Source organism: Paraphaeosphaeria sporulosa (genome assembly GCF_001642045.1).
Source record: "Paraphaeosphaeria sporulosa strain AP3s5-JAC2a unplaced genomic scaffold CC84scaffold_1, whole genome shotgun sequence".
Classification (NCBI taxonomy): Eukaryota; Fungi; Ascomycota; class Dothideomycetes; order Pleosporales; family Didymosphaeriaceae; genus Paraphaeosphaeria; species Paraphaeosphaeria sporulosa.
The window spans coordinates 3,830,888-3,848,464 of NW_017253360.1; the positions used below are offsets into that span (position 1 = coordinate 3,830,888).

At 55.1% G+C, this 17,577-nt stretch overlaps 7 protein-coding genes across 7 annotated transcripts; 3 read left to right on the forward strand and 4 right to left on the reverse strand.

The window, feature by feature from the left end:
• Window positions 1-141: 141 nt before the first annotated feature.
• Window positions 142-735, forward strand: CC84DRAFT_1079645 (uncharacterized protein; the record flags this gene model as incomplete). The annotated part of the gene is made up of 2 exons (XM_018173855.1): window positions 142-197; window positions 378-735. 2 exons carry the CDS (start codon window positions 142-144, stop codon window positions 733-735), a joined length of 414 nt encoding a protein of 137 aa, XP_018042919.1.
• CC84DRAFT_1135327 (uncharacterized protein) lies at window positions 683-2,372 on the reverse strand. Its single transcript, XM_018176060.1, has 3 exons — window positions 1,814-2,372; window positions 828-1,749; window positions 683-771 (listed from the first exon to the last, which is right to left on the reverse strand). The coding sequence occupies exons 1-2, from the start codon at window positions 1,974-1,976 to the stop codon at window positions 1,019-1,021; spliced, it is 894 nt and encodes a 297-aa protein (XP_018042920.1). The 5' UTR covers window positions 1,977-2,372; the 3' UTR covers window positions 683-771; window positions 828-1,018.
• Window positions 2,220-3,059, reverse strand: CC84DRAFT_127041 (uncharacterized protein). Its single transcript, XM_018185354.1, has one exon. The coding sequence runs from the start codon at window positions 2,921-2,923 to the stop codon at window positions 2,471-2,473; it is 453 nt and encodes a 150-aa protein (XP_018042921.1). The 5' UTR covers window positions 2,924-3,059; the 3' UTR covers window positions 2,220-2,470.
• A 580-nt stretch (window positions 3,060-3,639) lies between these two features.
• On the reverse strand, window positions 3,640-5,991 carry CC84DRAFT_1159844 (ammonium transporter-like protein). The gene is made up of 6 exons (XM_018177345.1): window positions 5,447-5,991; window positions 5,277-5,395; window positions 5,017-5,217; window positions 4,293-4,967; window positions 3,996-4,239; window positions 3,640-3,931 (listed from the first exon to the last, which is right to left on the reverse strand). Exons 1-6 carry the CDS (start codon window positions 5,561-5,563, stop codon window positions 3,764-3,766), a joined length of 1,524 nt encoding a protein of 507 aa, XP_018042922.1. The 5' UTR covers window positions 5,564-5,991; the 3' UTR covers window positions 3,640-3,763.
• Window positions 5,992-8,583: 2,592 nt separating this feature from the next.
• On the reverse strand, window positions 8,584-9,288 carry CC84DRAFT_1159846 (uncharacterized protein). Its single transcript, XM_018177346.1, has one exon. The coding sequence runs from the start codon at window positions 9,239-9,241 to the stop codon at window positions 8,822-8,824; it is 420 nt and encodes a 139-aa protein (XP_018042923.1). The 5' UTR covers window positions 9,242-9,288; the 3' UTR covers window positions 8,584-8,821.
• Window positions 9,289-9,549: 261 nt separating this feature from the next.
• On the forward strand, window positions 9,550-10,298 carry CC84DRAFT_128490 (uncharacterized protein). The gene has a single exon (XM_018185359.1). The coding sequence runs from the start codon at window positions 9,810-9,812 to the stop codon at window positions 10,203-10,205; it is 396 nt and encodes a 131-aa protein (XP_018042924.1). The 5' UTR covers window positions 9,550-9,809; the 3' UTR covers window positions 10,206-10,298.
• Window positions 10,299-12,558: 2,260 nt separating this feature from the next.
• On the forward strand, window positions 12,559-17,311 carry CC84DRAFT_1109071 (Ssk2-type MAP kinase). The gene is made up of 2 exons (XM_018175215.1): window positions 12,559-16,312; window positions 16,361-17,311. Exons 1-2 carry the CDS (start codon window positions 12,781-12,783, stop codon window positions 16,888-16,890), a joined length of 4,062 nt encoding a protein of 1,353 aa, XP_018042925.1. The 5' UTR covers window positions 12,559-12,780; the 3' UTR covers window positions 16,891-17,311.
• The last annotated feature ends 266 nt before the right edge of the window (window positions 17,312-17,577 follow it).

Here is a 17,577-nt window from a genome sequence, read left to right on the forward strand (position 1 = left end):
CCCGAACGATCGCGCGCCAACAGCGGCCTCGACGTCCCAGTCCCTTCTGAAGAAATTTAAGCTTCACGCCCAGCCACCGCACATATCCATACCGCCTCAGCGCGAGCAGCTCAGCCCCTCCGTCCACGGCCGAGCTCCAACATGGCCATCCTAGGCACAGCACTCAATGCCGTCGGCCTCATCTTCTTGACACACGCGTATGCCACCACTTTACTCCCTCATTGCCATGCGTAATGTCCCATGGTCACCGCGCAACCGCCCTCACCACCACCCACCCTTGCCTGAAACTCAACGCGCCTCAAGCATGCCCGGCCCTGCAGCCTCCACTTCATCGTTATCAGCTTGACTGAGAATGCCTGACTAACAGCACCACACAGCGTCTACTCCTCCCACGAGCACACGGCTACCTTCGCGCACACGCCGCTGCCCCTCGACATCACCATCGAGCTCCTCGTTTCGATCCTTGTGCTCTCCGCGGGTATTGTCGTTTCGTCGCCGCAGCTTAAGCCGATACAGTGGGCGAAGTGGGGCGGAAAGATTGCGCGTGAGGGGCAGCAGAGCGAGGGAAAGTGGACGAAGGAGGGCGAGGAGATCTTGAGCGAGGGCGACGGCTTTGCGTTTTTGGGACTGGATAATGGGATTGGGGGGGATGGGGAGGGCCGGAGGGGTTTCTGGGATGTGAGCGGGAAGAGGAAGGAGTACGCGGAGTGGGTTAAGACGGGTGGGAAGAAATAGATGTGCGGAGAGAAGAGCAGTGGGAATGAGCGAGTGGTGAGTTAATTCTTTTCCACAGCGGATACAGGAGGCAACGTGCTAATTCGAATCAGTTTTGATACCCTCGAGATGGCGAACCTTTAAAATGCAATGAATTTGTACGATGGATATCTTTCTGCCATTCTGGTATCCCCAACGCCATGCGCCGACATATGCTTTGCTAAAACGCCAGAGAATCCCCAAACCCACCTCCCGGTCATCAATCTACATCTTCTGCTGTCTCGCTTTCAATCTGTACTACAGCTCACGCACTCCCAGCCATCGACCCCTCCAAGCTCTTCGAACCGCATCCATGCACCCGACACGCATGACAATCCACACCCCCGCCCCTAACAAACGCCTCCATTCCCGCCATCTCGTCCCGCCTCTCGCTCCCCTCCCGTCGTACATCGATGCCGGCAACCCACCACACGCCCGCCCCCACAATCTGCATCACCGTCCCGACCTCCTCCACACTCCGCGGCGCATATATCAGCACGAACTCCTTGGGCACAAAACGTCGGCACCACCCGCCCCGCGCGAGCGGATGCCGCTCGCCCCAGCCGCGCTCCAGCACGATCTTCGCATCTGCAGGGTGCAGCGTCATGTGCAGACTGCCGTCGGAGGGGTGTGCATGGCACACTTCGCCGCCGCACGTCCTTGTAATAGGCGTGCTTGCAAAGATGCCGGAGCTGTGCTTCTCGAAGCAGCTCGTCCGTTCGAGCAGACAATTCGCGGGGTCCGCGATCAGCGCGCGCATCGCGGCGACCAGCGCAGTGTAGATCTCGCAGGTGGACTTTTGTGTTTGTTGGCGCTGGGGTGCAATGCCGCGGACGACGGGGCGCCTGCCCGGGCGGGTAGGCAGGGAGGTTGCGGAAAGGTAGCCGCGCTGGGGCCGGAAGTGTGGGGGGATGTGCGCCGGGCGGAGGGGGTCGCGCAGGCAGAGGATGGAGAGGAGTTTGATTTTGGCGTAGCCGAGCGGAGTGGCTGGTGTGCCTGGAGAGCGTCAGTGTGGTGTCAGGAGCAAGGAACGGATGTTGGTGGATGGCATGGTACGCACCGCCTGGGCCGAGGGAGAGAAACGCCTTGTAGTCTGCGTGGATGTAGACGAGCGTCAGGAAGGGCAGCAAAAAGGTTAGGGCCGCAGCGAGGAGGTGGAAAGCCGGTGACTCGAACGGTGGGTGCGGCAGCACGAGCTTCTCTGCGTGGGTCTGGGGCTCCATGGCGGTTGAACAAAGAATCCCGGTGGTGGTGGGTGTGTTATGTTGGTGGCCGTCGATATCCAATTCAGCAAGCAGTGTGGGGAATCAAGCCTCGCTGCACTGGAAAGAACTTCTCGATTCGATGTCTGCGCTGGCACGAGGTATGTTAGGTGCTTGTTACGTACGCTTTTCCCCCGCAGAAGGGGAGCACAGGAATGTGCAGCCAACGAACGGCGCGGCGTCAAGCCCAACGAACTCTCGTGCCCTCTCGTCGGCGCTCAGGTACGGCGGCTCCACAAACGTTATAGGATATGACGCAGCTTGGTTACCCCAGGTTTCCCTCCGTGGAGGACTCACTCAAAGAATGAAATGCAAAGCACTTTCACGTTTGCTCTCAAATACCTTGCCTACGTAGCTATGGATTCTCTAGTATGTCTAGCAAGGCAGACCACACTTCGACCTCGTTTACCCCTTCCCAGCCATGCTCACGCCACAACCTGACCGCTGGAGATCCCTCAGCTGCTCGCGCACCACGTGAGCCCCCAAAGCGGGTAGCCGTTACAAATGTGGGGTTCGCTTGCGGACGGGACGCGCGCTAATTGGCCAATGCAGACTATCGTGGACGGTCCTGTGACGACGCGCAACGTTGGGCGGACGTCACAGGGAACACAGCGAATGCGCGGTAAAGCCCTCAAACCTTTGGGTACATCGCCGATTGGCCTTGCGTCAAGAGCGAACAAGGTCGCATGAGGCTCTGCATGAGCGGCGCTCGGCTTACTGGCGTAGCTATTGGATCCATTCCTGTTCTGGCGTTCTGCCCAGGAATGGTGCAAGCAGTTGTCTCTTTGAAGATGCAAGTGAAGACAGCCTACCTCTGCACAAGCTGTGCTCTTGCCAACGTACACCTCCGCAGTGCTTGTCCCATCCAAGGCGGTACTTTCAACACTGTCGGCCCTACTGTGGTACATCGTGTAGCAGTGGTCTGACGATATCTTCTGGTACGCCGCTGCCCACGCGTACGCCTGAGCATCAAACCCCGCAGCTTTGGTCTTGGGTATCGTATGCCCATGACAGAAACGCTCTGTTCACTTTGCATCCCTTTGATTTGACACTGCTGGTCTCGCGACTCAGGGGTTTTATAGTTTACTTACACACCTCTCGTATGCACCTTCGAACCTGCTTAGATTGACAACGCATCAGACGATACTGGACCTGGATGCTGCTGTACGAGTCAGACTATTCAGCGATATAGAGTGGATAGGTGTTCGGAGCAGAGCGTACATACGCGGATGCGGGACAGCATCCCAAAGGTCTTGATACTCTTGCCTTGATATGACTGGTGGACGTCTTCTTTGACGACGTATCCAGTGGGGGTCAAATGAGTCAGGACACGCCGAAAGAGACAACGCTTCGTGGTTCTGGGAACACATCCATAAAACCGTATACACGTGGCGTGCTTTGAACATGATAACCGTTGCCCCACTCCGAATATCTGGGCCATTTGCCGCAGTTGGGGCGGGTCTATTTGCGGTACCTGCACGGGTGGCCGAGCAAGGTGAGAAGGGGGGCCAGTGGCGAGTAGTATCAAGTATATGGAATCGAGCATTAAGTATAATTTACTAGAATCCCTTGCCCTCAGCGTAGATCAAGCCCTTAGCTTTCCACGTACACAAACATGCCCAGCCGAAGCCAGCCATTTTCCACAGCACACAACCCCCGCCGAGCAAAAGCAGCCTCCAACTCCAGTAAAGCAAGTGGTATATCGCCGCAAAAGTATTCAACGTCCATCCCGGTCGGAGCGGAATCATCTACGCACGGTGAGCCCACTCCGCCAGCTGATGCGACGAGTCCACTGACTCCTGATTCTTCTCATGCATGCCCATGGCCGAGGCGTGCTGCTCAAGCGAGTGCGTCGAGAGGCCCTCGTCAACGTCGTCCGCGGTCGCGACTTCGCGCGTGAGCTCAACGTAGTCGTACTATCCTCTCAATTAGCAAATCACCCTTCTTACATAAGTGGCAACGGGAGCAGGGAAGACGTACAGCGAACTCTCCTATTTCAACGTCGTCGAGACCGAGGATCTCGTCTTCGTCGCTCACGCGGAGCTTGAAGATGGGGAGGAATTTGCCGAGGAAGTCGAGCGCGCCGAGGATGAGGCACGTGCCGGCGAAGCTGTAGCAGCCACCACTGACGGAGTCGGCGAGCTGGTAGCCGAGCTGGATGTAGTGGCGGTTGAGCCAGCCGCCGGGGATGACGGTGACGCCGTCAAGATGCGCGATGTAGTCCCTGCCAATACGTTAGCCACACGCAATCCAATGGGCCTTGAAAGTGAGACTTACGCTGCGAAGAATGCGGTCAGTATGTTGCCGACGAAGCCACCAACCGCGTGGACAGCAAAGATGTCCAGCGCATCGTCGCAGCGGAGGAAGTACTTGAGCTTCGTGGCATAGTTGCAGGCGACGCCGCCGCAGACACCGAAGATGACAGCGGCCCAGGCTGGCACGAAGCCCGATCCGGGTGTTATACAGACCAGGCCGGCGATGACGCCCGAGCAGAACCCAACGGTGGACCACTTTCTCTCAAGGCGGTAGTCGACGAGGCACCAGGTAATACCACCGACGCAGGCAGCAAGGTGGGTCACGACAGCTGCCATGACAGCGCGCATGTTGGCGGACAGGGCTGAGCCGGCGTTGAAGCCAAACCAGCCGACCCAGAGGAATACCGTGCCGATCACAATGTGCGTAACATTGTGTGGTCGGTAGTTCAGCTCTTGCGTTCCGTGGCCACGACGCTTGCCGAGCATGTAGGAGTAGGCGAGGGCAGCGGTGCCGGAGGCAATATGGACGGGTGTCCCACCAGCGAAATCCAGCCCACCTTGCAAGAAGGTCCAGCCCTTGGGGTTCCAGGTCCAGCAAGCGATGGGGTCGTAGATGAGGGTCGTCCAGATGAACATGTATATTATACATGGGAGCATTCTTCCTCGCTCGGCCACAGCGCCGACGGCGAGAGCGACCCTGTCGTGACTTAGTATACTCGAGTAAACAAGGAACAGATCACACGTACGTGATGGCAGCGAACATGCCTTGGTAGACGCAGAACAGCAGATCGGGAATCCGTGCGCTGCCCACCGAAGGGTAGCCGAGCACGTTCCTCAGACCAATGTTGTCAAGATTTCCGATGAACTTGCCCGCGCCATGCGAGAAAGCGAGCGAATAACCCCAGAGGAACCATTGGAAGGAAACGACTGCCGTAGCCATGACTGACCTGGATGCGAATTCGTGGTCAGCACAGTGCAATTTGATGGTCGCTGGGAGATTGCCTACAGCCATAGCAGCGACAACGCCGACTTCCTACGTGCCAGACCCGAGTAGAAGAAACCGACGCCAGGAATCATGAGAAGCACCAGCGCGGTGGAGGTGAGCATCCATGCGATGTCGCCCGCCTATAAGGATCAGTACCACCGCACCCGATCGCTGCAAGTGCGGGAGCTTACGTTGTAGAACACATTGAGGTTGTCTATCCGACTGTCTCCTCCGGCAGGGCTAGTAAAGTTCTCAAAAGTCACAAGTTGGAGCGTCGGATCACCGCCGCTCGTCGAAGGCGCGCTCATGTTGTCGAGGGCCCCGGTTCCGGAGCGTGGGCCAGACTACCTTCGTACAAGTGCACCACAGTGGGGTCGTGCGGACGGCTGCTTGCAAGGCAGCTGCACGTCTCCGCGAGTACGTGCAAAGAGCAAGAAGTAAGGAGTGGACAGAGAATGGCAGGCGGCCAATGCTCCCGTGGTGCGGCTCGCAGACGTTAAAGTCAGAATCCGCGGTGAAGGCGGGAGTCGCGATTCGCTCCGAGACCGTTTGCGCGACGAACGAACGGGCGGCGGGTCTCGAGTAGCGCACGCAGGATATTATAGTGCAGCAGCGCCGTGCGGTGACTGCGGAGATGTATACAGCGTAGGAGCACGGCCGCGGTAGAGGGGAGATATAATAGAGTACAGGCGGCGGACATTGGCCATGCGTCTGTGGCAGCCCGGGCCCGCCTGGGTCTCTCCAAGCATGAACATGCGTCCAGGATCACGAGCAAGCCACACAGTGGGGTGAAGATACGAGCTGGACCCTAGCCAATACGGCGACGTCTCGCCAGCGCGGCAGCGCGCGGGAGCCAACCAAGCCGGTGGGATGGCCCTGCAGTGGGTCTCTACATGTCGAGTGAAGATGAAGACTGCCCTCGTCGCCCATGAGCTGGATCGCATCACGTCGCATTCGGGTTGCTGGCGACACGAGCCTCCAGAACCACGGATGCGTCTCCACCGAGCACATGGGAACCTGCGGGCGGCGGTGGTGGTGGAAAGCGAATTCGTTTTCTTATCAGTACCCTTGCCACCACAGCCGCCTAACCCACGCCTTGGCCCTGGCACCAATCACCCCGGATCAGCCTAGCGTAGCCTGCGCATCTTGGGGATGTGGTCCACCTTGGATGTACATAGGTACTCCACGGGTCCACTTCGATGGAGAAGAAGAAACGTGCCAATGCAAAACACCACACCGTCGTCTTCGACGCCCAATGTCGCGTGCTCACCTCGATACCTGGGCCAAGAGTTCTCGGGGCGACTGTCAGACCACCCGAGACGCCGTCGGCGATGCGATATCAGACCCATATCAGCGGTAGGACACCCGCGCGCATCCCCCGGGTCGTCTTATCTGCCCCCTACAGCCCTGGACAGTTTGGTTTCGTTTCTGTCCCAGGCACTGCTTTGGTCGAACCACCCTGACATTTCCCCCGCCACCCTGTCCATTGCTTTTTATGGCTCGTTCGATACTCATCATGTCCTGTGCCAGCCTGGCCAAGCTCGCGCAATCTCCATGCTGACGAAATATATCGCGTCTCTTGTATATTGGCTCCGTCTTCGCCGCCGCACCGCTGCTGTTGCATTAGGAGACGACAGAGATAAGAGCGCATGCGGTATCATTGGCAAACTTAAAACTCCGCGAAACGCCTGTCCGGGCAGAAGCACTGGCTTCGTCCGAGATGCAGTGGGTTCAGAGTCCGTCTTAGCGCGTGTGCAAGTTGCCTTCTTTGGCCTATTGCAATACAAGATGTATACCGATATGCACTGGTGGTCAGCCTAGGTTGTGTGGATGCGCCCGAGGTAGAGTTTCCGAAGGCAGCCTCGAGGCAATGCGAAAATGCGGTTCTCGGGCTACCGTACACTTCGACGGGCGTTCAATGAAGCAGCAAAGGTAGCCAGCTCATTGGGAGGAGCCCAGGTCGTTGCTTGCCCGCACTCCTGCAGTGAGGCACACTCGCTTGGGCACACTCGATTCTCTTTTGGCTCAACGTAGCACCTGCGTAGCATTGAACCTTCCACGAGCACGGGCAGTGTTCCTCGGAGGCCTGTGTTAGCGGGAGGGAAGCCTGGTGGCTTCGCAATGTCTTTGAGGCGTTCCAAGGCTCTCCGTGGAGCTTCCATTCGCAGTCAAGCGAACCGTTGCGAGCCAGCACGGGATCCTCCACAGTCTGGAACACGGACCGCGTACATGCAGCGGCGCTAGTTGATCTGTGGAATCCCGGGGTTTTGGGTGAACGTCCCTTAGAAATGGAGGATCTTGCTGGCTCGCTCCATCCACAAGATGGATGATTTCTAAGTCTTATTTCTGCCCTTTACTAGACTATGATCATCCTAAGAGGGCAACCGCCGTTTAGATTTCACGTTGAGCTTCGAGGGATACCAGTAAACCCTTGCCCCCTGCCTAGACTCGCATGCATAGGGCCGAAAGATTGTCAATATACCCAATCTTGGAGTCCGCGTACGTGCATCCTGAGTGCTTCTTTCAGGCGGTGAGACACCCCTTTTCACAGGCATTCGAGAACGCTTCTGTCTGACGCAGCCTCGTCGTTACTCCATCGGTTGACCACCGCGCTTGAAGCCTTGAACCGGGTTTGCAACGGCCATTGCGATCTTGCTGAAGCAGACATGAAATTGAACCGTGCCGGCTACGAGTCATTCTCCTGTCGGGCCGGTATGTTGAGAATTCCTCCTAGCAACGGGGTTTCGAGGGAGATGGCGCGGGCATGTGCAAGAGCGATGTATTTATATAAATATACTCCGGAGCTGGCACCATGGATTACACCGAACGAGGTCAAAGGCTGATATTGGACCAGTGGTTGAAATTCAACGAGCCCGAGAACGCAAGGAGGGGCAAGTAATCGTAGATACACGACGCTAGGAGGTGACAGTCAGATCAGAAAGCAGGACTCTTGCTTGCGGTCTGCTGGGGGAGATGAACGTTTCTGCGAATAGGATCTTGTTCGAGAACAAACCTTATGTCTCTTCGGAAATTTGCTTTTTCCATCGTGATGACTATTGGAAGCGACACATCGACTTGTGCATCTGCACACTTTTAGGCTGTGTGGTCCGACCGCGTGAACGTCATACGCAGGTTATCGGCCAGAGAATACAATCTTGAATGGCAGCTTTCCGACCTGTGTAAACTGAAAAGTGCCCGCATGACAGACTGTACATCCGAGTGTGCTTCGGTCTGTGGATGTGGCATTGTTGAACTAGCAGGAGCTTCCGGCATAAGCGGCGCGCATTAGCCTTCACATGGAAACCCCGCCCATCGAGCATTTCCTCACTTTTACAACTCACTTCCTTACTTACCTCGGCTGGTTCCAAAATCAGGCTTTGTGATGCAGATAAGGTGCATATACGTCAGACAGCGGGCTAAGTTTGGCCACGAAATGTCGATTTCCAGAATATCGGTCAAGGGGTATCCACAAATTCCAGACCTGCACTACTCCAATCCCATCATTAGATCCAACTCTACCAAACATAGCTTCACACCACATTCGATTCACCATCGCACTATGTGCACTATATCCCCCCTCCAAATACCCCCAACAACCCAACAATCAAGACAAGAAGCCCCATCTTCCCCCCTCCGTTCCCTAACCTCACCGCCGCACCATCGAGATCATGGTTATATTGCGCCCGCGAATGCACCCACCACCACGGAATTCCAAACGTATCCGTCAAACAGTCCGAGACGTTTTTCACATTCCGACCATCCGGACCGTCTGTGACATTGCAATACCGGAAGCACGCGTCCGGGCCGTAGAAGTCAGAGGGGTGGTCTGCGCCGCAGCACTGCGCCATTGCGCGCGTGTAGTTGGGGTATGCATCTGCTATGGCAACCCAGGAGCCGTTCTCGGGAAGTGAAGTCGTGTTGATGTTGCCTTTGCTGTAGTGGCATTCTGGGCGGGGAGAGGTGGTGTTGCCGTTGGTATTGTTCATCTTGGCAGATGGTAAGTACGAGTTTGATTTCGCAAGCTCTATGCTGAATAACCACGGAGGAATCTTGCTTGATAGGCAGCGGTGCTGCTTGGTTCTCTGATACTCTTATACATGGTGCCTGTCGTGGAGGCGTACCTGCATCGCAAGGCTGGTGTGTACGACAATGACGTATAGCCTGTTCGTATTGGGGCCATGGCGGGTTGCCTCATCCTCAATCCGGGGTAAATGTTTGGTCTTGGCCAACGTAGAATCCCAATTCGGCAGAGTCTCTCCAGGCAAACGAGAACGTTCGTCTGCCAAGAGGGGGCGGAATCCTATTCCATGCTTTCAATGCGTTCTCAGACTGCAACTCCTATAAATCAAGTTCAAAGTCAAGATTAAGAGAAGCGTTGCTAAGACTTACAGAAAACGCTATACTGCGCTTTACAACAAAGAGTACCGCTGCACCAGGGATTTGCTTCACGGGACCAGAACGCATTTCACGGCCACACAACGCCGTCATTTAACAACTTCCCGTGCATCACACGAAACCAACCAGCACAACCAAACCACCACATATCTCAACACAATGCCAGGCAACTGCTCTGGCTCCAACAACTTTTCCTCCATCCCCGCGTACCGCCCCACGCCCGAAGCTTACGTCGCAATCCCCAACGCCTACAACTGGTCCTCCCTCCTACAGTCCTGCTGCGGGTCCGACTCTCTAGTAGCTCGTTGGGGCGAACCCGGTGACGAAGACAGGTGCTATCTGTACTGCAACGTCACTGTGACGGAGAACCACAGTGCCAACTCTGTCCGGCAGTGTGTGCGCAACGCGATACTGAAGCAGGATCAGTTTGTGAGAGTGACGAAGAGTACTGAGGAGAAGTCGGGAGCAGTGGGGAGGTTAGAGTGGAGGGGAGGGTTGGTGGGGTGGGTGGTGCTGGGGGTTTGGGTTGTTGGGGCGGTTTGTGGAGTGTTGTAGGGTAGACTGGGTGGGAGTGACGATTTCTGGCGAAGCGGTGGGATTCGTAGGACGTGGCTTTGAGACATGTGGAGGGCTGCGTGGAGATTAGTTAGCGTTCCCGTGTATAATGAGGCTCTTCTTATGCACATCCGTGCAGGACCTGTTTGAGTGTAAACGCGAGGAAGTCGCGGTAGGAGGAAGCACTATAAGCGCAACACAGCTCCGTGTCTGCAGGTCTTGGCTGCTCTTTTGCAGCCGGAATACGGCATAATAACTGGCCCTTTGCTTGTCTGAGAGCTGTCCTGGATTCGAAGCATTAGCAACAAGTGAGCAGGCCGCGTGTGTTCTCCTGCGGATCGAGGACAAGAACAGGCCTGGCTGGTTACAGACGGAACGAGACATCTGACGACAGGAAACGATGCATCTCGATGGTGTTCATAGTCGTCGATCCAGACACATCGTCTCCGCCACAGGGTGGCGAGTGCGGCGGGCACATGCGGCTTCCGTCCGGGGCGGGCTCTTAAGCTCGGCCATATACTTTTCGGCCACATATACTTCTCGGCCACCCCACCACAACGCGTCACGCAGTTTTGAATTGCGCCCTTCTCAACAACAACAATTATATTTGCCACTCAGTACACATAGAGCTAAGAGTAAGTGCTGCTGCTGCTGCCGCTGCCTTTTGAGCTTCTTTCTCTGGCGAAGTGCTTGCCTGTTCAGCCTGAAGAGCTGCTGCGCGATCAATCGCAACTTTAATACTCTCAATGTTGCTAAAGCGCTCATTTGGATTCACCTGAACTCGCTTCCTTACACGAGTATTCCTAGTAGTATCTAGTTGATATTTAAGTCGTTGATTTTCAGCCTCAAGCTAGGCTGCCCTTGTGTTCGCTTCTGCAATAACCTTGCCTGCCTTGCTAAGCACGAGCCGGGTGCTTCGTAAGAGAGATTCTGACAACAACAGCTGTTGCTGAGCCTTGTATAACGCCTGTGAACTCCGAGGTGTGTTGAATGTTGACTCTAGGGTGGCAGCTAAGCCCTGGCTAGTAGGTGGAGTAAGTGGCCGGCTATTTACTTGAGATGAGAGCAGTACAACAGCTGGATTGTATGGGCAGAGGCTAGCAGCCCTCTAGCCAGCTCGGATAACTCGCTCTAAGAGCCCTTCTTCTCTAGCTTTGTTATATGATACAACAAAGCGCTCCTTCTTGACTGGTGCTGCGTCATCAAGCGCTGAGAGAGCTCAGATCTCATTACGATAGCGTGACTTGAGTACAGAGAAAGGAGCAAGATCTAGAGGCTATAGCAAGTGGGAGGCATGGGCTAGGAGGTAGAGGAGATGTATCTTATTGACCTTGCAGAGCCACATAAAGTCAATAGGTATATGGGAGCCATGGCCGTTAAGAATGAAGAGTCGATAGCCGCCACTAGATGGTGAAGTATTCGGTATAAAAATGCGCTGTAACCATTCATAGCCAATTGAGTTTGACGTCTATCCATTCTCAGAGGTTATATAGAGCTAGTCTAGTGCGCCTTATACTGGGAACTATATTAATTGTAGATGCTTGCCCTTAAAGATAACTAGGCATTAAAGCTTAATGCCAGTGGCTGAGATAGTCTTAATAATCGATACCCACTCGCGATCCTCTAGAGATTTGATATAAGCCTTCTTCTTTATAGCACTTGCGAGCACCTAGGCGTTCGTATATACCCCTAGTGCGCACCCAGTCTCGTCTATATTCTATATATCTTCGTACTGTATGCCTAGCTCTATTCTTGTCTGCTCAAATAGCTCAAGAAAGGCTCAAATAGTATCGTAACTAGCTGCTGTAGTTCTCGCGCTCTCAATCGTTCGGCCGACTATAGATGCGACGCGTGGGTTGCGGGCAATGAAATGGGGTATCCATAGTTGCCCAAGAGGCTCGGTGTCGCCGTTCATGCGGAGGAGCCGAGTGGCCATTTCTCGTACGCGTGGGTGGGAGGGAGGTTGAGCGCGTGAGTCCTCATCAAGTATCCAATCTACTAGAAAGGCCTCTTGTTCTGGAGTCAATCGCTGCTGCTGTTGATGAGCTATCGCGTGTGGTTGGCGGCCGTTGATGCGCTCTTGGAGCGATGATCGCGGAACTCCATACGCCTTAGCAGCCTGTCGCTGGCTTTTAAAAACACCTGCATTGAGATCGCGGATAGCATTATCATAGGCAGCCTCTCGGGGATCCATTTTGAGTATGTGGCGTTGACAGTACAGAGCGTAAAAAGCAGAGTAGCGCGTTGTGGTGGGGTGGCCGAGAAGTATATGTGGCCGAAAAGTATATGGCCGAGCTTATTTGGACCAAGATTGCGACGCGGAAGGCACGGGCAAAAAGCCCAGGGCCAGGTGCTAGTCTGCAAGACTTCTCACACGCGCGAACAGAGAATTCCAGCATCCCCTCCCTGCCCGCCTTGCGAGCGAAGAAAGGTCTTGGGCTCTTTGTTCCCAGAACCCGGGCACCGCCACAGATCGCGTTCGGCTAAAGACAAGCTCTCGTCGGCCTTACCAGAACAGGCGAAGAGCAGCGCCCGGCGCGCGACAGATCTTCCCCTAGAGGGCGTCAACACCATCATGAGCCACGAGGCTGCTTCGCGGGTCCGCTTTGCCAACGACAACGCACTGTTGCCCGACAACACGCCCGTCGACATGAGCAAGCCGGTCGTGGTCAACGCCCCGCTGGCCCTCGACTCGTCCGGCTCCTCTGGCGACGAGGGCGCGCAGCAGAACCTGGGCTCGCTCCACGAAGAAGGCCAGTTCGAGTTCGCACCGCCCGTCGCCACCCCGCTCGACGATGTGCCCCCGCTCGCAGGCTCCCAGGGCTACGGATGGGCGACCTCGAGTCGCCGTGGCATCATGACCCCCGGCGAGCACCCGCAGCCTCTCCAGACCAACGGCGCCACCAAGGCGACCCGCCCGTCCGCCACGAGGACACCCAGCAATGCCTACACGCCCTCGCATGCCCGCAGACCTCAGCAGTTCTCGCTCAACACCACGACCAGCCACCGTACCCGCACCTCGTCAGCGAACCGCACCCGCCGCAACCCCAACGCCGAGTACCGCGCCCAGGAAAAGGCATATGTGCAGCGCATCCGGCAGGAGAACGAGCAGGAGGAGTTCTTCGACGTGCGCACCCCTAGCCTGGGTTACAGCACAGACACAGACTCGGACGAAGAGTCGCCTTCCACCGCCGACTACGCCGACAATGATCCCTACGACCAGGAGACGCTGTTGTACTACGGCAACGAGGACATGCAGCCCTCCGTGGAGGAACTCAAGATCCCCGCCAACCGCGAGCGCCTGGAGTGGCATTCGATGCTCGCCAACGTGCTGACGGGTGATGTGGTCAAGCAGGAGAAGAAGAGGCTGATTGGAAGCACCGAGCAGCAGGCCGACAGCACGCTAAAGGCTGAGATATGGATGGGTGTACGTGCCAAGGTCTGTGGACGAACGTTGCCCGCACAGAGACGGCTCGTCGATGACAAGAGATCCAACATTCGGAACGACCTGGAGAGCATCATCACCTTCGAGGTCCAGGGTGCTGCAGAGGCTGGTCAGACGCCCGCTGCACAGGTTGACGAGGTGATGAAGAAGATTGAGCTCGTCGAAAGTCTCTATCCTACGCGCCAGACCTTGGAACAGGCCTACCCTCGAGCAGCGTCCCAGGCGTACAAAGACGCATGCGACGCCGTCTTTGCATGGAACAACACTACCGAGCTCATCAACATCGAGATGTCTATTCTGAAGAAGTGGGTGGGCAATGACGAGCTAGACTTCTCAAAACCACGAGCGCGGAACCCAAACGATCACCATCTGACTGATGAATCCTCTTTCATCGACCGCATTCTCAAGGAAGATGGTCTCAAGTCTCTGCAGGGAGATGCAAGTCTTCTTGTTGCGCTGGAGAGGGTCATTCACAAAGCCAAGGGTACCCTCATTGCTAATGCTGAGGGCTTTGCCGAGCGACATCTTCCGCCGTACATCGAGGAATTGCTTACGTTGATCAACTTCCCGTCTCGCCTCCTTCAGGAGATTATTCGTGTTCGGCTATCATACGCAAAGAAAATCAAGGATCCCTCGCAGCAAGGTGTCATGTTGGCTGAGCAGATGATATCGCAATTTCAGATCTTGCTGACCCTCGCTGGTAAGATCAAGGACAGCTATCTCATAATATCGCGACCCGAACCTGGATGGGATCTGCCCCCATGCATCGAAGAAAACTTCGATAACGTGGTTTTGGAAGCCCTGAAATTCTACTTCAGGATGCTGAACTCCAAGCTGTCCGCTAACAAAAACACTTTCAAAGAGGCGGAAATTCTCGAGCAAGAGTGGGACTTCTCCAACAAGCTAGGCAGACAGCTCGAGGGCGGCGATGTGGAGACAGCAGAGCAGTTCAGTTCCCTGACCTCCAAGTCTCTGACCCGCTTGACAGCGCATTTTGAAAGAGAACTGCAACGCAGGCCGGAAGAGGTCACCGGTGCTGAAATGGAGAAACGTTATAAGCAGATCCTAGATTCCGTCCGTGTTCGTCAGCGAAAGCTGTTCCGATTCTCCAGGATACTGACTCAGCGCTTTGAGAATTGTACCGAGTACAACATAAATCATATCGATCTAGACCAGGAACAATTGAACGACCTCTATGAGTCTCTCACAATGACTGGTCATTTTCTTGTAGAAACTTCCGGTGGTGGCAATACTGGCGTCTGTATCATCGCCTCGCCCGCATTGCTGGACCGACCAAAGGATATTCAATCGCTTCTCACCACCTGTTACCATGCTGAAGAGAACCCGGAAGACCCATCGAATCCATACGTACTGATTATTCGACCCGAAGAACCACTCTACTGGATGGGCAACAAGATGAGCGCCAACATACGGGAGCCTCATCTTGACGTGAAACCGGGCAGACTCCGGCTGGTTGCGGATGGATCACAGCAACGTCTGGCTAACGCTAACGCATCCTTCCTCCAGTCCATCGCACTGGACCTCAATACCTTGATTGACCAGAGAGCCAACCTGCCACGCGTCAATCAGGAACTGCAGAAGATAAAGAAGACTGCATACAAGCTGTCCAACACTATCATGGACAGTGTTGAGATTGTCCGAAAGCAGACGGCTGGCCTTGACTGCCAGGACTTGATCCAGACATGTTTCGCTTTTGCAACCGAATTCGGTCAACGTTCCCTGCTGTACATGGATTACAATCGACGGGCCATGAACAACATCAAACTGACGAGATTGGCCCTTGACTGGGTTAGCTTCATATGCGATGACTGTATAGCTTCAGACCGCAAAACCTTCCGTTGGGCTGTCGTTGCCCTCGAATTCGCCATGATGATGACCAGGGGGCAAAATATACTCTCCATCAGTGATGAAGAATATTCTAAACTACGCCTCAAGGTTGCTGGATGTATGTCGGTCCTCATCTCACATTTCGATATCATGGGCGCCAGATCGACCATTGCTGCTCAAGCAGAGAAACAGCGACAGAACGCCCTCGCTGGCAAGTCTCTATGGGATCCAAAGAGCATGAAGGACGACGAGGAATCAATAAGATTGACCCAAGACCGGTGGACGCAAATGCTGGAAGAAATCGATGCGATTCGTAAAGAAAAGGAAGCCGAACGCCAGGCTCTAGGAAGGGTCTTGGAGGATTCGAACGAGGCTGACCGAGCACTCACGTTCCTCTCTTCGTCGGCCACCAATGTCACTCTGCGATGGCAACAAGGGCAGTTTGTTGGTGGTGGTACATTCGGATCGGTCTATGCTGCCATGAACCTTGATTCGGGACATTTGATGGCTGTGAAAGAGATTCGTCTACAGGATCCTCAGCTCATTCCGACTATTGTTGCCCAGATCAGAGATGAGATGGGTGTGCTACAAGTTTTGGACCATCCGAACATTGTCTCGTACTACGGTATCGAGCCGCATCGCGACAAGGTCTACATCTTCATGGAGTACTGTTCTGGTGGCTCACTGTCCGGCTTGCTGGAACACGGGAGAATTGAAGATGAGACGGTTATCCAGGTCTATGCTCTGCAGATGTTGGAAGGCCTTGCGTATCTCCACGACGCTAGTGTCGTGCACCGCGACATCAAGCCTGAAAGTAAGTCATGATGGTTCCACATAAAGATTCTAAAACTGACTTAGACAGACATTCTGCTGGACCACAATGGTGTCATCAAGTTTGTTGATTTCGGTGCCGCCAAAGTCATCGCGAGACAAGGCCGGACTCTCGCTGCTGATACCCGACAAGGGCGACAAAGATCGATGACCGGAACGCCCATGTACATGTCACCAGAAGTGATTCGGGGTACCAACCTCGGCCGTCACGGAGCAGTCGATATTTGGTCACTCGGCTGTGTTGTCTTGGAAATGGCCACCGGACGTCGACCGTGGGCGAACATGGACAACGAATGGGCCATTATGTATCATATTGCCCAAGGCGACCCACCTCAACTGCCTACCACCGACTTGCTCAGCGAAGCAGGCATCGACTTCTTGAAGCGTTGCTTCGAACGCGACCCTTCGCAACGTGCCTCTGCCGTAGAGCTGCTGCAGCACGATTGGATTATGAGTCTGCGCGCGCAGCTGTCGCTCGAGCCACAGACGCCTAGCAGCGAATCGAGTTCTGGTCCAGGTAGTGCTACCACTACGCGGCAGAATTCTGGCCTCTATTCATAGTCACAACGCACTTCACTTGCCTCCAGCCGTCGGGTGCTGACTTGCTCTTTTTCCATCTAGGATTCCGTTGTTTTCCTTCCTTCAGCCCTTTCTCTCCACCTCACCCCGAGGGACCTTGCTGTACTCGCCGTTCTCTTTCCGTCTCCGATCCCTAAGATTGATCTTGTCCTTATCTCTAGATACTTGTTGACGCGGTGTGCTCCTGCCGGGCTCGACCGGAGCATAGTAACGCGTTGATGTGATTGCATTGGGATGAGCGACGTAGCGCCTTGCATTAGCGATGGAGTTTTTTGGCTTTACTTTGATCAATGGCGATTGGTCCGTATGACCACATTGTAGTATCTAATTTTCCGTGCCTCGTCTTCACAGGCAGGTGAATAGCAACAATTCGGCTCCCTTGTTGGGTGGCCTGTACATGCCCAAACATTGCTTCTGCTCTTTGACCCAATGGAAATGACTCTTGCCATTCGAGCATGTGCGCCATTCCTGCGATCCATGTTCACGTCAGCGATGTACTGTATTCGCTAGGATGCGCGAGTCATCGTACACAGATGGACGCGGAGGTCCGATCACGTGTACGCCCGTCACCGGCGCAAGTTTTGCCGAGCTTTTTGACGCATACAACCTTTTCCTGAGTCAACCCCGCCAATGCCCCACCATCCTGCACACTGCCAAACTACTCTGCGT